The 17,692-nt window shown below is 44.1% G+C and overlaps 1 protein-coding gene across 2 annotated transcripts in view; it reads left to right on the top strand.

The window, feature by feature from the left end:
• The window catches only part of baz1a (bromodomain adjacent to zinc finger domain, 1A), a 101,493-nt gene that overhangs the window by 60,083 nt on the left and 23,718 nt on the right, over positions 1-17,692 (top strand). For both annotated transcript variants that reach the window (XM_070879069.1, XM_070879068.1), the window contains exons 22-24: positions 7,870-7,962; positions 14,308-14,555; positions 14,664-14,884. In XM_070879069.1, coding sequence (XP_070735170.1) covers positions 7,870-7,962; positions 14,308-14,555; positions 14,664-14,884 — 562 coding nt within the window. The remainder of the gene's footprint in view (positions 1-7,869; positions 7,963-14,307; positions 14,556-14,663; positions 14,885-17,692) is intronic.

The raw sequence follows: 17,692 nt of genomic DNA, 5'->3' as shown, positions 1-17,692 counted from the left end.
TGCACCAGCTCAGTTTGTAACGATTTTTTTAGGAATGTTTTTTTTCCAGCCAAAGGGGGCACACCCATGCCAATTCTGGCCAGTTAAGTAAGTTTGGCCAGCTGAGCGTTACTCCAGTTCTTCTTAGGCCCGCATATGTGGCCTCTAGAAAGACCTTCTGGTGAGTTAAGGAAATCGGTGCAGGTAAATGCAGCAGATGCCCGGACAACAGGAGAGATGAGAGATGGAAGCCTTTCGGGTATAGTTAGGTGCAGGGACTGGGAGGGAGGAGGCCATTCGGCCTGGGATAGGTGCAGGGAGTGGACTGGGAGGCTATTCGGTTTGGGATAGGTGTCTAACTGGGAGCGAGCAGGCCACTCGGCTAGGTGCAGGGGAGCTGACCAGGAGGCCACTCAGCCAGGGCTAGTTGCGGGAGCGGGAGGCCATTCGGCCTGGGATAGGAGCAGGGATCGGCATGGGGGAGGGAACTTTAATAATTTAATGGAGGTAAGTGGCATGTTGGCCTTCATAGCGAGAGGATTTGAGTATAGGAGCAGGGAGGTCTTACTGCAGTTGTACCTGGCCTTGAGGCCACACCTTGAATATTGTGTTCAGTTTTGGTCTCCTAATCTGAAGAAGGACATTTTTGCTATTGAGGGAGTGCAGCAAAGGTTCACCAGACTGATTCCTGGGATGGCTGGACTGACCTATGAAGAAAGACTATCGACTAGGTTTATATTCACTGGAATTTAGAAGAATGAGGGGATCTCAGAAACACAAAATTCTGACGGGGTTGGACAGGTTAGATGCAGGAAGAATGTTCCCAATGTTGGGGAAGTCCAGAACCAGGGGTCACAGTCTAAGGATAAGGGGTAAGCCATTTAGGACCGAGATGAGGAGAAACTTCTTCATCCAGAGAGTGGTGAACCTGTGGAATTCTCCACCACAGAAAGTTGTTGAGGCCAATTCGTTAAGATATATTCAAAAGGGTGTTAGATGTGGCCCTTACGGCTAAAGGGATCGAGGGGTATGAAGAAAAAGCAGGACTGGGGTACTGAAGTTGCATGATCAGCCATAATCATATTGAATGGTGCAGCCTCGAAGGGCCGAATGGCTTACTTTCTATGTTTCTGTGCCACTCGGCCTGGGATTGGAGCGGGGATCGGCATGGGGGGAGGGAACTTTAATAATTTAATGGAGGTAAGTTGGTGCAATATATTTGTGCTTGTGAAGTTGCTGCAATGTATTTTAAGGTGCTTGTGCAGGTTGCAAGCTGGCTGTATGTTTCATTTTCTAGCCTCAGCCTGCATTGTGTCCCTGGTTACCTTGGCAACCTGATCTTTTTGGCGCAGATCAAGGCTCCACCCTCAAAACTAAAGGACAGGCTAGGCTGTGCCAAAATGGGGAAACTGGAACATTTTATTGGTGGCGTACTTGGGGCCCCAAAAAAACAGGCGTAACTCTTCAAATACGCCAAAAAGAAGCTTTGGGGAAAATTGAGCCCTATATTTTGGAAGCTAGGTTGGGACCCCAAAGTTTGTCAACATTTGCAGGAGGTCATCAGGAGAGTTGATATTTCAAGGACTCCAACACAAGTTTGGAAACGAGTAACTTAATAGAATTACTGAATAAAACTTGTGTATCAATGTTTCAACTGGCCCTTCCAAAGGGAACAAAATCAAGTGTGGTATAAAACTATTACTGTGGGTAACTAGTCAGGTACTACACATAGTCAAACATTATTGGTTTAGATAATTACTGAAAAAGTGGTGAATTTTTCCACTATTTGCCAGTTGAGATGGGTTTTTTTTCCCCCCTGTCTTGGTTTTTAAAAATCTTACATTCTTTTTATTCTTTGACTTTGTTTGGCAATATCTGTTGCAACTGATTTTTACCAGTGGGTGATATAAAACCATCTCTATAAAGCATGCTTAAGAAAGACTTAGATTTAACTCAAAGCGCTTTACAGTCAATGGAGTATTTTTGAAATGTAGTCACTGTTGTAATGTAGGAAACGCGGCAGCCAATTTGCACCCAAGCAAGCTCCCACAAACAGCTGTGTGATAATGACCAGATAATCTGGGTTTTTTTAATGTTGATTGAGGGATAAATATTGGCCAGGACACCAGGGATAACTCTCCTGTTCCTCTTCGAAATACTGCCATGTGATCTTTTATGTCCACTTGAGAGAGCAGACAGGATCTCGGTTTAACGGCACCTCCGACAGTGTAGAACTCCCTCAGCACTGCACTGGAGTGTCAGCCTAGATTTTTCGTACTGAAGTCCCTGAAGTGGGACTTGAACCCATTACCTCATGGCTCGGGCGAGTGTGCTACCCACTGAGCCACAGCTGACGGCTTAATTTACAATGCTTTAATGGCACTCTGCAGAACTGTAGAATTTTATTTTCTGTGCAACCAGTTGGAATTGTGATCTATGGCTATTGAACTAATTTCAGAGCATTAGTTATCACTGGGAAGTCCAAAGAGACTTCTGAAGACAATTTTGTTGCTAGTTGTACAGATATCCCTATTCTGTTTTAAACATTAAACCTTGAATGTGTTTTTCTGCCCCTTCCTTTCCTCATTATGGTGGGTCACATTTGTGTATGGTTCCATGATGATTTGCAGTCCTATCCGGAACTTGCCTTAACAGGCATAGAAACATAGAAAATAGGTGCAGGAGTCGGCCATTCGGCCCTTCGAGCCTGCACCGCCATTCAACGAGTTCATGGCTGAACATGCAACTTCAGTACCCCATTCCTGCTTTCTCGCCATACCCCTTGATTCCCCCTAGTAGTAAGGACTACATCTAACTACTTTTTGAATATATTTAGTGAATTGGCCTCAACAACTTTCTGTGGTAGAGAATTCCACAGGTTCACCACTCTCTGGGTGCAGAAGTTTCTCCTCATGTCGGTCCTAAATGGCTTACCCCTTATCCTTAGACTGTGACCCCTGGTTCTGGACTTCCCCAACATTGGGAACATTCTTCCTGCATCTAACCTGTCTAAACCCGTCAGAATTTTAAACGTTTCTATGAGATCCCCTCTCATTCTTAACTCCAGTGAATACAAGCCCAGTTGATCCAGTCTTTCTTGATATGTCAGTCCCGCCATCCCGGGAATCAGTCTGGTCAATCTTCGCTGCACTCCCTCAATAGCAAGAATGTCCTTCCTCAAGTTAGGAGACCAAACCTGTACACAATACTCCAGGTGTGGCCTCACCAAGGCCCTGTACAACTGTAGCAACACCTCCCTGCCCCTGTACTCAAATCCCCTCGCTATGACGGCCAACATGCCATTTGCTTTCTAAACCGCCTGCTGCACCTGCATGCCAACCTTCAATGACTGATGTACCATGACACACAGGTCTCGTTGCACCTCCCCTTTTCCTAATCTGTCACCATTCAGATAATAGTCTGTCTCTCTGTTTTTATCACCAAAGATATGTAAGTGTGGTCACATTTATCCACATTATACTTCATCTGCCATGCATTTGCCCACTCACCTAACCTATCCAAGTCACTCTGCAGCCTCATAGCATCCTCCTCGCAGCTCACACTGCCACCCAACTTCGTGTCATCCGCAAATTTGGAGATACTACATTTAATCCCCTCGTCTAAATCATTAATGTACAATGTAAACAGCTGGGGCCCCAGCACAGAACCTTGCGGTACCCCACTAGTCACTGCCTGCCATTCTGAAAAGTACCCATTTACTCCTACTCTGCTTCCTGTCTGACAACAAGTTCTCAATCCATGTCAGCACACTACCCTCAATCCCATGTGCTTTAACTTTGCACATTAATTTCTTGTGTGGGACCTTGTCGAAAGCCTTCTGAAAGTCCAAATATACCACATCAACTGGTTCTTCCTTGTCCACTCTGTTAGTTACATCCTCAAAAAATTCCAGAAGATTTGTCAAGCATGATTTCCCTTTCACACATCCATGCTGACTTGGACCTATCATGTCACCTCTTTCCAAATGCGCTGCTATGACATCCTTAATAATTGATTCCATCATTTTACCCACTACTGATGTCAGGTTGACCGGTCTATAATTCTGTTTTCTCTCTCCCTCCTTTTTTAAAAAGTGGGGTTACGTTGGCTACCCTCCACTCCATAGGAACTGATCCAGAGTCTATGGGATGTTGGAAAATAACTGTCAATGCATCTGCTATTTCCAAGGCCACCTCCTTAAGTACTCTGGGATGCAGTCAATCAGGCCCTGGGATTTATCGGCCTTCAATCCCATCAATTTCCCCAACACAATTTCCCGACTAATAAGGATTTCCCTCAGTTCCTCCTCCTTACCAGACCCTCTGACCCCTCTTATATCCGGAAGGTTGTTTGGTTCAGTATTCACTAAGGAGGATACAAAGTACTTGTTCAATTGGTCTGCCATTTCTTTGTTCCCTGTTATGACTTCCCCTGATTCTGACTGCAGGGAACCTATGTTTGTCTTTACTAACCTTTTTCTCTTTACATATCTATGGAAACTTTTGCAATCCGCCTTAATGTTCCCTGCAAGCTTCTTCTCGTACTCCATTTTCCCTGCCCTAATCAAACCCTTTGTCGTCCTCCTGCTGAGTTCTAAATTTCTCCCAGTCCCTGGGTTCGCTGCTATTTCTGGCCAATTTGTATGCCACTTCCTTGGCTTTAATACTATCCCTGATTTCTCTTGATAGCCACGGTTGAGCCACCTTCCCTTTTTTATTTTTACGGCAGATAGGTATGTACATTTGTAGTTCATCCATGCGGTCTCTAAATGTCTGCCATTGCCCATCCACAGTCAACCCCTTAAGCATCATTCGCCAATCTATCCTAGCCAATTCACGCCTCATACTTTCAAAGTCACCCTTCTTTAAGTTCTGGACCATGGTCTCTGAATTAACTGTTTCATTCTCCATCCTAATGTAGAATTCCACCATATTATGGTCACTCTTCCCCAAGGGGCTTCGCACAACGAGATTGCTCACTAATCCTCTCTCATTACACAACACTCAGTCTAAGATGGCCTCCCTTCTAGTTGGTTCCTCGACATATTGGTCTAGAAAACCATCCCTTATTCACTACAGAAAATCCTCCTCCACCATATTGCTTCCAGTTTGGTTAGCCCAATCTATATGCATATTAAAGTCACCCATGATAACTGCTGCACCTTTATTGCATGCACCCCTAATTTCTTGTTTGATGCCCTCCCCAACATCACCACTACTGTTTGGAGGTCTGTACACAACTCTCTCTAATGTTTTTTGCGCTCTGGTGTTCTGCAGCTCTTCCCATATAGATTCCACATCATCCAAGCTAATGTCCTTCCTAACTATTGCATTAATCTCTCCTTTAACCAGCAATGCTACCCCATCTCCTTTTCCTTTTATTCTATCCTTCCTGAATGTTGAATACCCATGGATGTTGAGTTCCCAGCCCTGATCATCCTGGAGCCACATCTCTAATCCTAATCACATCATATCTGTTAACATCTATTTGTACAGTTAATTCATCCACCTTATTACGGATACTCCTTGCATTCAGACACAAAGCCTTCAGGCTTGTTTTTTTAACACCCTTTGTCCTTTTAGAATTATGATGTAGTGTGGCCCTTTTTATTTCTTGCCTTTGTTTACTCAGCCTTCCACTATTGCTTTTTACCTTTCTACCATCTGTTTCTGACTCCATATTACTTCGCCCTATCTCACTGCATAGGTTCCCATCCCCCTGCCATATTAGTTTAAACACTCCTGAACTGCATTTGCAAATGTTACCCCATGGACATCAGTTCCAGTCCTGCCCAAGTGCAGACCGTCCCTTTTGTACAGGTCCCACTTCCCCCAGAACTGGTTCCAATGTCCCAGGAATTTGAATCCCTCCCTCTTGCACCACTGCTCAAGCCACGTTTTTATTCAAATTATCCTGCTCCCTCTACTCTGATTAGCATGTGGCACAGGTAGCAATCCAGAGATTACTACCTTTTGAGATCCTACTTTTTAATTTAACTCCTAGCTCCCTAAATTCAGCTTGTAGGACCTCTTCCCACTTCTTATCTATATCATTGGTACCTACATGTACCATGACAACTGGCTGTTCACCCTCCCTCTCCAGAATGCTCTGCAGCTGCTCCGAGACATCCTTGACCCTTGCACCAGGGAGGCAACATACCATCCTGGAGTCTCGGTTGCAGCCGCAGAAACTCCTATCTATTCCCCTTACAGTAGAGTCCCCTATCACTGTAGCTCTCCCACTCTTTTTCCCACCCTTCTGTGCAGCAGAGCCAGCCACGGTGCCATGAACTTGGCTGCTGCTGCCCTCCCCTGATGAGTCGTCATCCTCAACAGTACCCAAAGTGGTGTATCTGTTTTGCAGGGGGATGACCGCAGGGGACCCCTGCACTACCTTCCTTGCACTGGTCTTTCATTCCCTAGCTGGCTGTGGACCCTTCACCTGCGGTAAGACCAACTCGCTGCACATGCTACTCCCGTCATTCTCAGCATCGTGGATGCTCCAGAGTAAATCCACCCTCAGCTCCAATTCCGCAACGCGGTCCGTCAGGAGCTGGAGGCAGATACACTTTCCGTGCACATAGTCGTCAGGGACACCGGAAGTGTCCCTGACTTCCCACATGGTACAGGAGGAGCATATCATGTGACTGAGCTTTCCTGTCATGACTTAACCCTTAGATTAACTTAAATTGGCAACAACAATGCTGAAGTTTACTCACTGTTATAGAAAAAAATAAAAACTACTCGCCAATCACCAGCCAATCACTTACCCCCTTGGCTGTGACGTCACCTTTCTGTTTCTTTCTACTTTTTTGCCTTTTCCCTGTAGCTGCACAAGCATGCTTAACATATAAGAGTGTTGACTAGCTGTCCAGCAATTGAAAGGAGAGGAAGACATCAGTCAGCAGCCTGTTCCAGAGGTCCACTATTCTCTGGGAAAAGGACCATCTTCCGATGTTTAACCTAGATTTGGCCTTGTACAACTTAAAATTGTGACTCTCTGGTCCTCCCTAACATATTTAATTGGAACAAACTGTCAACTCGAACGCAATGTATTCCCTTCATTATCTCTCAAACCTCAGTCAGACCTCCGCTAAGTGTACGCTTCTCTAAAGTGTGGAGACCCAGCTATTTTAGCCCATCTTGATAACCTGAGATGCCTTACGCTGTAAGTTAATCTAATGGCCCTCCTCTGCACTCTTTCCAAAGCCTCTATCACCCACCATGTAAGGTGACCAAATTTGGCTTGATCAAGGTTTTGTACAACCACAAAATAGCATGCTTTGTCTTAGTCAATTGTCTTATAAATGCACCAATGACCTATTCATTCTAGCTGTCGCTTCATGAACCTTTAGAGATTTATACACTAGAATGCCCAGGTGTAGATGTCATCAAATTTGGCTCAACAGAAGCATGTGGCAATATGCAAGTTCAAAAAAAAAATCAAAAAATTCTGTTGGTTAGCAGAAATTACACTTAATATTTCGGCTTCCTCTGCCTTCTCTTTCTCTCCTTCCGCCTCCCCACCCCCAGCCCTGACACACTGCTGCAATGTTTTTTTGATGGAACCACCAAGATGCAAAACTATTTGATTTAATGCATTCTTAAGATTATTTAAAACTGACCACCTTCTCCCTCCCCTCAGATGTGGCAAATTCAATTTTACAATTTTACATTTATTATTTATTGACAAACGGTGTGTATCTAGTTCTAAATGTCCAGTTTTGGAAAATTAAGATCTACCCCTCAAATTGGTTCAGCTTACCAAAGGAATCAGGCTCTATTATTGCTGCAGTTTGTTCAGTTCAGCATTTAGGAGTTGTAATGTATTTAAAACTTTTTAATAAATTTTCAAACTTAATTTAATTAGAAATCCTTTCACTTCAAACAGGAGACTCCGATGATGTAAAAAAGGAACAAAAAGACAAGAAGAAGAAAGATGATAAGAGGAGGAAAGATGAAGACCAATCCAGTGAAAAAGATGGTGAGTATTTAATAAGTGTATTGAGTCACTTGCCAAGAATGCTTAAAATGTTCAAATGTAAATGTTTGGTTTGAGCTTGTTGGTGGGGAGTTAGGACTGTATTAAGAACTGTTTATCAAAAGTCTTCAAAACATTTGTCTGCTTGCAAATGAAATTTGTTTGTATAATTCTGGTTTTGTAGAAAATCTGCATTTGGAAGTAAGCTTTTAGGTTGTGGGAAAGAAAGCATCTTTCAATTGGAAAAACAACCATAGTAGTCCTGAAAGTTATTTTATTCCTTGATTAATTTACCCCAATAGAGAAATTTTAAACAAACATTTTGTCTAATAGTAATTGGGATGGTGATTAGTAAAGGATTAACCCCATCACCAAATGGCCACAAAACTATTTTTAGGTTTGAGTAGGAATTTTCAAGTATTACTTTCATATTTAAAAAAAAAAAAAAAAAAAAATTCTTGTATGCAAATTTGAGAGCTGAGTTGTTTTGGAGGAAATACTACTACAACTATTGATACGGTAAAGCAACTTTAGGAATATCTTGCATAGATATTTCAGGGTAAGTGCGATTTCTATAAAATTCATTGAAATCTCTATGCCCAGGACATCATGGCTAGCTGTGATATTTGGGTTGCAGTCAATTGTGCAAATATTTTCAGGTTGCTGCCATAAAAATTAAAAGGTTGTCTGGTGTCTGTTAACCAATAGAAAAATGTGCTCTTAAGTGTTAGATATGTATGATTACAGTACCCTGTATATGGTTGCTTTTCTTTGTATGAAGCTAATTTTTAAGAACATTAATAACTTTCTAAATTCTGATGAGGTGATTGTCTTAATATCATCTGTTGTTTAATTATGAGCTTGTGCAGTTATATATTTCATTGTTTAGTTGACTATATTACACATCAATTAACATATCAAGGTTCAGCATAAATATAGGCCTTTTGCTACCAAGAGCTGTAATGTATTAAGATGTGACATGCCAGTCTTTATGGGCTCACTTTTCCCCAACCCCTTTTTTCAGCGCACTTACCTTAAATGTGCCGACTTTGCACGCTGGAAACTGTCTCAAAAAAGGGGCCCGCTCTGCCGCGTCTCCGGTGTCCCAGCGTGGCGTAGCTTTTGAAGTGGGGGGGAGAGCAACAGGCCAGCACTGCCAGCAGCTGCGCGCATTTGCAGTGAAGTCTGTGCGCATGCTTCTGTGCGCATGCTCCTGCCCTCCCTGCGGGCTGTGAGCAGGACCCGATGCTTGCAGCCCCTATCCCCGGCCGCAGGGACACTCCAATCTTCGCTGTGGCCTCCCGCACCGGCTGGGCTGCTGACTTCCCAGGCCGAGATAGGACTTCAGTTTTATTTTTTATTTATTGATGGTTGTGCTTGAGAATTTTGATGGGGGTGGGGGGAGGGGGGAGGGAGGAGAAAGTGTTTTGATGGGGCGGGGGGAGGGGGGGACTTTTTTAAAAAAACTTGATTCTGGCATAAAGGTAGGACTTCTATTTTTTTTATTATTGATTGCTTATTACTTTTTGTGGTTTGTTTAGTGCTTTGTAAGTCTTGGTGCAGGTCCTCAGCTTCCTTGTATTTTTTATTATTAATGCTTATTTTTGTGCTTTTAGTGCTTTGTAAGTGTTGGTGCTTTAAATGTACTAACCTGTGCCGAATTCTTAACTGCCCGCAATGTTTTTCAGAGCTGGCCACATACGCTGACCTAAGTCGATTTGGAGTAAGTTTTAGCTGGCCAAAGTGGCATAAATGGCCAAAACTGGCGTAAGTGTCTGGGAATGCCCTCTTGGGGGAAAAAAAAATTAACTTTAAAAAAAAAAAAAAAATCGTACCTAACTGACTTACTCTGGAGCAATTTTTTTTTTGGGAGGGGAGGAAATGGCATTTTTTAACTTACGCCAGAAAAAACAACTTACTCCAAAAAAATTGATGCAAGTCATAGCCAAAATTGGGCCCTAGGAGTGGTGGGTTAAATTCGATAAGTATTTTGTTTATTGGTTAATATTTTTAGTGGTTAGCGTTTGTGTTGGCGAAACAGTTAAATAACCTTAAATAGCCTGAAATAACTTGACTAATTTGACAGGACAACTGAGGGCTCGTATGCACATCCTGTGCCATGTGGGAACTCCAGAATACTGTGTCCTGGAAAACCACATATGCAGGAAGTGCCGCCAGCTGTTTGAGCGTCATTACAGTGCATACGAGAAGCTAAGAGTTTTGTGGATAACCCATTTCAGGAGGTGGTCACCCAGCAGCTTATGGAGAGTTCAGGAGGAGAGGGAGTGGATGACCACTCGGCAGCTGGTAGGAACAAGCAGGCAGTGCAGGAATCCCCTGGGAGTGTGGCACACTCAAACCCATATTCATTGTTGAATACCTGGAAAATACGGTCAGAAGCAAATCAATGACACTGGGAGACTCAGCTGCACAGGGGTACACAAGAAAGTGTAGAAATGCAGTTGTTATTAGGGATGCAATAGTCGGGTAGTTCTACAACCACAGACACGAGTCCAGAATTATGTGTTGCCTCCCTGGTGCCAGGATAAAGAATATCGCTGAACGTGTGCAGGATACATCTGCAAGGGCAAGGGAAACAGTCAGAAGTCATGGTCCATGTTGGAACCAATGACATACGTAGGAAAAGGGTCGACGTCCTTCAGGCAGAGTTTCAAGAGTTAGGAAAAAGATTAAAGAACAAGACGTTGAAGGTGGTAATCTCTGGATTACTCCCAGTGTCGTGCTTGAGAGTACAGAAGGAGGAAGATTGTGCAGGTATCTGGAGAAGTGGTGCAGGAGGGAGGGCTTCAGATTCCTGGGGCATTGGGATCAGTTCTGGGGCAGGAGGGACCTGTACAAGTTGAACAGGGCTAGGACCTCTGTCCTCGCAGGGAGGTTAACTCTTGCTGGGGGAGGATTTAAGCTAACTTGGCAGGGGGAGGGGCACTAATGCGACAGGAGAGAGGAGTCAAGGTGCATGGAATACTCGGAGGGACAGATGGCAATAGAACAAAGGTGCAGAAAGGGCAGGAATTAGATGGAGGAAAAAAGCAAATCTGTCTAGCATTGTGTTGGTATGCATCTGTGTTAATGCAGAGAGTGTTAAAATAAGTTTGACGCATGAGATGCTGAATAGTTTGGCATCACTCAATTAACAAGTCACCCGGTCCAGATGGGATGCATTCTAGGTTGCTGAGGAAAGCTAAGATGGAGATGGCAGAAGCTCTGACCACAATCTTTCAATCTTCCTTGGATATGGGTATGGTGCCAGAGAACTGGAGGATTGCAAATATTACACCCCGTTCAAAAAAGAAGAGGAATAAACCTGATAACTACAGGCCAATTAGTCTAATGTCAGTGGTAGGAAAACTACTTAAGATCATTGTCGAGGACAAAATTAATTATCACTTGGCGAAGCATGTGTTAATAAGGGACAGCCAGCATTGATTTGTTAAAAGCTATCCTGTCTTTTGAAGTAAGAGGGTTGATAAAGGTAGTGCAGTAGATAATTGTATATCCAGACTTTTGAAAGGAATTTGATGAAGTACCATATAATAGACTTATTTGGAAAATAGAAGCATATGGTATTTAAAGGGACAATGGTAACTTGGATACATAATTGGCTAAGGGATAGGAGGTCGAGTAGTGGTGAATGGATGTTCTTCTGACTGCAGGGATGTAGTCAGTGGAATTTCCCAGGAGTCAGTATTAGGACCATTCTTTTCCTTGTATATAAATGACCTGGATTTGGATGTAGGGAGTGCAATTTTGAAGTTTGCGGATTATACAAAATTTGGCAACGTACTAAATAGTGAGCAGGATAGTAGCAAACTCCAGGTGAAATGGGCAGACGCATGGAAGATGCAATTTAATGTGCTTAAGTGTGAACTGATGCTCTTTGGGAGAAGCACCATGGAGTGGCAGTATAATCTAAATGGTACTATTTTTGAGGGGGGTGCAAGAGAGGGGCCTGGGGGTGTGTTTTCACAACTCTTTGAAGATGGCAGGGCAAGTTGATAAGGTGGTTAAGAAAGCATATGGAACACTTGGCTTTGTAAATAGTGGGACTGAAAACAAGGCAGTCATGCTAATCCTTTACAAATTTCTGGTTAGTCCTCAGCTGGAATATTGTGTACAATTCTGGGCACCACACTTTAGGAAGATGTCAAGGTCTGGAAGAGGGTACAGAGGAGGTTTACCAGGATGGTACGAGGGATGAACGACCAGTTTTGTGGAGAGGTTGGCGAAGCTGGGATTGTTCTCCTTGGAACAGAGAATGTTAAGAGGAGACCTAATGGAACTATTCCAAATTATATGGGGTTTTGATGAAGCAAGTAGGGAGAAACTGTTTCCTCTGTGAAGTGGGTTGGTAACCAGAGGTTATTCAAAATAATGTGGAAATGAGAATTCTTGAGGGTTGTTGAGACCTGGAGTGCACTACCTGAAAGGGTGGTGGAATCCAATTCCACCACCCTTTCAAAAGGCAATTTGACGTACTTGAAGAGGACTAATTTGCAGGATTATCGGGAAAAGGCTGGGGGCTAAATTGGACAACTTTTTCAAAGAACTAGCACAGGCACAACTGGCCGAATCGCTGCCACCTGTCCTGTAATGTCCTATAATTTATGTTTTAGTTGCAGATTTGTTCAAAGTAATTACAAATGATGGCTGTAACTCAGCATTGATGAGTTAATGGGAGTAACTGGGTTGTGTACAGGTAATTATCTAGTATATAATAACTTATTTTAATACATTGTGGATTTGCTGTAGGTATAAAAAAAATTTGATTTGGACCATACACTTCAAAATCATGAATAAAGGTTGTTAAAACTCTGACTTATAATTTCTCTGAATATAAGTATCTGATTCCTGTGTTTTTTCTTCAGAGAACTTTTTCACTTCACTAGTTTATAAAACAGTAGGACTATATTGAGTCATTAGTGTCCTGAAAATTTGATTTTGCCTCATGCTGCAGCTAAAGGGTGGATAAAGGGGATGTGGTGTATTTGGACTTCCAGAAGGCATTTGACAAGGGGCCACATAAAAGATTACTGCACAAGATAAAAGTTCACGGGGTTGAGGGTAATATATTAGCATGGATAGAGGATTGGCTAACCAACAGAGAGTAGGGATAAATGTTTCATTCTTGGGTTGGCAGTCAGTAACCAGTGGGGTGCCGCAGGGATCAGTGCTGGGACCCCAACTATTTACAATATATTAATGACTTGGAGGAAGGGACCGAGTGTAACGTAGCCAAGTTTGTTGACGATACAAAGATGAGAGGAAAAGCAATGTGAGGAGGGGACACACAATCTGCAAAAGGACATAGACAGGCTAAGTGAGCTGGCAAAAATTTGACAGATGGAGTATAATTGAAAGTGTGAGGTCATACACTTTGGCAGGAGAAAAATCAGAGCGTTATTATTTAAATGGAGAAAGATTGCAAAGTGCTGCAGTACAGCGGGACCTGGGGGTACTTGTGCATGAAACGCAAAAGGATAGTATGCAGGTACAGCAAGTGATCAGGAAGGCCAATGGAATCTTGGCCTTTATTGCAAAGGGGATGGAGTTTAAAAGCAAGGAAGTCTTGCTACAGTTGTACAGGGTATTGGTGAAGCCACACCCGGAATACTATGTGCAGTTTTGGTTTTCGTATTTATGAAAGGATATACTTGCTTTGGAGGCAGTTCAGAACAAGGTTGATTCCAGAGATGAGGGGGTTGACTTATGAGAAAGGTTGGGCCTCGACTCGTTGGAATTCAGAAGCATGAGAGGTGATCTTATTGAAACGTGTCAGATTATGAGGGGACTTGACAGGGTGGATGCAGAGGATGTTTCCACTGATTGGGGAGACAAGAATTAGAGGGACAGCCCATTTAAAACTGAAGAGGAGAAATTTCTTCTGAGGGTTGTGATCTGTGGAATTCGCTGCCTTAGAGCTGTGGAAACTGGGACATTTAATAAATTTAAGACCGAAATCGACAGTTTCTTAAACGATAAGGGAATCAGGGGTTATGGAGAGCGGGCAGGGAAGTGGACCTGAGTCCATGATCGGATCAGCCATGATTGTATTAAATGGTGGAGCAGGCTCGAGGGGCCGTATGGCCCACTCCTGCTATTTCTTAAGTTCTTGTATGGTTACTATTGCTGTCTTAAATATTGTAATGCAAAAAAATGAAGTATTGGTAACTGGCGACTGCCATGAAATGGGAAAAGTAAATGTAAATACAGGTTTTCAAAATCTATCCTCTATTATATGGCAGGTGAACTGTGGAAAGCAAAACTTGAAACTTGTTTTAAAAAATTTTTTCAGTGACCTAAATAACTGCCTTTAATTTTGCATTTTAGATGCTAGTGATGGAGGCAAAATACAGAAGACATTATTAGATCGCTGGAGAGAGTCACTTGTGGCTTCTACTAGCTTAGCTCAGGTTTTCCTTCATCTCTCGACACTGGATCGTAGCATTATATGGGCCAAGTCTTTGCTGAATGCTCGCTGTAAGATCTGTCACAAAAAGGGAGATGCAGAAAACATGCTGTTGTGTGATGGTTGTGATCGAGGGCATCACACATATTGCTTGAGACCAAAGGTTAAGGTTTGTACATAGAACTTTTAAAAAAAACAAGAAACATGTATAAACAGTCTCAAATTTTATTCTGGCTGCTCAAAATAATTTTTTTTTAATGTGGCCAATTTCTCTTAGATCATTCCAGATGATGATTGGTTCTGCCCTGAATGCAGGCCAAAACCGCGGTTTCGCCGTCCATTGGTCAGACAGAGGCCATCATTGGACAGTGAGGAGGAAGAGGATGTGGCTGAAGTGGAAGACTTTGAAGAGGAGCTGATGGAAGCAGATAGTGAAGAGGAGAAAAAGGAGGAAATGGAAGAAAATGAAACTGAAGAAGAAAGTGAAATGGAAAACAGGTATTTTTAAGTGCCACATTGTTTTGAAGCATTTTGTTCTGGCTTCTGTGGTTTTGTTAAGAAACTACACTACAGGGGAACTTGGCGTATCCAACATAATAATTCACCCCAAATGGCAACTATGGTCCAGTTATAGAGGCAAGTGCAATGAACAATATATGCTAATTTCCAATGACCCAGTCAGCAGCACAATCAACTTCTAAAGCTGCATGCCTGTTGAAATGTACTCCATGGAAAAAGCTGAGCGCATACAGCTTAGCTGTTGTAGCAAAATTGAGCGTAGCTAATGGGGTGCTCTTCTTCTTGGGCAGTCCCTCGGAGTCTAGGATGAATTGCTTCCATGCTAAAAATGAGTTCTCATGCGGCACCTACAGTCTCTGTCACAAGTGGGGCAGACAGTGGTTGAAGGAACGGGTGGGTGGGGTGCTTGGGTTGTTGTGTGCTCCTTCCACTATTTGCGCTTGGCTTCAGCTTGCTTCTGGTGAAGAGACTCTAGCTGTCTGGTGCCTTCCTGGATGCTTCTTGTCCACTTTGAGCAGTCTTGGGCCAGGGATTCCCAGATGTTGGTGGGGATATTGCACTTTTTCAAGGAGGCTTTGAGGGTGTCCTTGAAGCATTTCCTCTGCCCACCTGGGGCCCGCTTGTTGTATCGGAGCTCCGAGTGGAGCGCTTCTTTTGGGAGTCTCATATCGGGCATATGGTCTATGTGGCCCGTCCAACGGAGCTGATCGCGCGTGGTCAATGCTTCGATGCTGGGGATGTTGGCCTGAGGAGGACACGGACATTGGTGCGCCTATTTTGCCAATGGATTTGCAGGATCTTGCGGAGGCAGTGCTGGTGGTACTTCTCCAGTGCTTTGAGGTGCCTGCTGTTCATGGTCCATGTCTCTGAAGCATATAGGAGGGAAGGTATCACTCCTGCTCTGTAGACCATGAGCTTGGTGTCAGGTTTGAGGTGCTGGTCTTAAAACGCACTCTTCCTCAGGAGACCGAAGACTGCACTGGCACACTGAAGGCGGCGTCGGACTTCTGCCATCGACGTCTGCCCTTGTTGACAGTAGGCTCCCGAGGTATGGAAAATGGTCCACGTTGTCCAAGGCCTCGTCGTGGATTTTGATGATCAGGGGACAATACTGTGCGGCGGGGGCAGGTTGGTAGAGGACCTTTGTGTCTCAAATGATTGGTGTAAGACTCATGCTCTCCTATGCTTCGGTGAAGGTGTTGATGATGGCTTGGAGTTCGCCCTCTGCAGACGCAAGTGTCATCTGCGTACTGTAATTCAATGAGAGAGGATGGGATGACCTTGGATCTGGACTGGAGGCAACAGAAGTTGAATAGTTTCCCGTTGTGTAGATCAACTCCACTCCAGCTTGCTGAGGGTGAGATGGAGCATTGCAGCAAAGAAGAGCGTTGGTGCAATGACACACCCTTCTTTGACCCTGGCCCAAACGTGAATTGGGTCTGTGGTGGATCTGTTGGTCAGGATCACTGCTTGCATGTCATCGTGAAACAGGGAGGATGGTGACAAATTTTTGAGGGCAGCCGAATTTGAGGAAGACGCTCCATAATCCCTCATGGTTGATTGTGTCAAAGGGCTTTGTGAGGTCAAAAAAATGTCATGTACAAGGGTTGGTGCTGTTCCCTTCATTTCTCTTGGATTTGCTACACGGTGAAGATCATGTCCATTGTGTCCCTTAGTGGACAGAATCCACATTGTGACTCTGGGAGGAGCTCTTCAGCCATGGAGAAGGCAATTGAAGAGGATTCTTGCGATGACTTTCCTTGTAGCTGACAGCAGGGAAACTCTTCTAATTATCGCAATCTGACTTCTCACCTTTCTTGAAAATGGTCACGATTGCGGTGTCTCTCAGACCCCCTAGCATGTTCTCCTCCTTCCAGCTAAAAGAAATGAGATCATGTATTCGCGCCCATGTTTTAGTGCTTCAGTGGGGATTCCACCTGTTCTTGAGGCCTTGTTGTTCAGTTGTCGGATGGCCTTTTCTACCTCTTGCTGGGCTGGAGTTGTTCTGAGATGGTGGCGGGTGGCATGCTGCAGGATGGAGTCGAGGACACTCATGTCGACGGTTAAAGAGATCTTCGAAGTACTCCTTCCGGCACGGACTGCCTCTCTTCTTGACCAGCAGTGGGGTAGGACCTTGGTGCTTGGGCTGTAGATGGTCTTGACTGCGCTAAGGAATCCTTGCATGTCTAGGTTGTCGGCTAGTAGCTGGATCTCCTGTGCTTTCTCCACCCACCATCTATATTCTTTAGGTTGTAAGTTTTTTGTTGGACCTCTGCCTTCAGATATCTGTAGAGCTGCTTTCTTGCCCTCAAGTTGTGTTTCTGTTTCTAGTTCAAGAATGGCTTGTGCTTGTGGATTATTTAGCTTCTGGATCTCCTGGTCTTTTCGAATCAGGCTTGGTATTTCCTGGTCGAGTGACCGAGCGTCTCGTCACAGGTGCTAATTATGGAGGCCTTGAGGGCAGACCAGGCGCTGTGGACACTCTGTCTCTGGGTCACTGGGAGTTGCCAGGTTGGTAGTGAGGCGCTAGCTGAATAGGGCTTTCTTAGCAGGATCTTTGAGTGCTCCAGTGTTTTTTTTTCGTGCAGCATTGTTTCTGTTGCCGTTGCTGTTTTGGGCTATGTTGATGGAGATGACCGAGCGAATTAGGCGGTGGTCCGTCCAGCAGTCGTTGGCTCCTGTCATGGTGCGGGTGATGCGCACGTCCTTGCAGTCCCTGGCTCGGATGATGACGTAGTCTAGCAGGTGCCAGCGCTTGGAGCGAGGGTGTTGCCATGGGGCCTTGTA

The sequence above is a fragment of the Pristiophorus japonicus genome, chromosome 4 (assembly GCF_044704955.1).
Source record: "Pristiophorus japonicus isolate sPriJap1 chromosome 4, sPriJap1.hap1, whole genome shotgun sequence".
Taxonomy (NCBI): Eukaryota; Metazoa; Chordata; class Chondrichthyes; family Pristiophoridae; genus Pristiophorus; species Pristiophorus japonicus.
The sequence above is the reverse complement of the archived record's forward strand: the minus strand, read 5'-3'. Positions and strand labels throughout refer to the sequence as shown.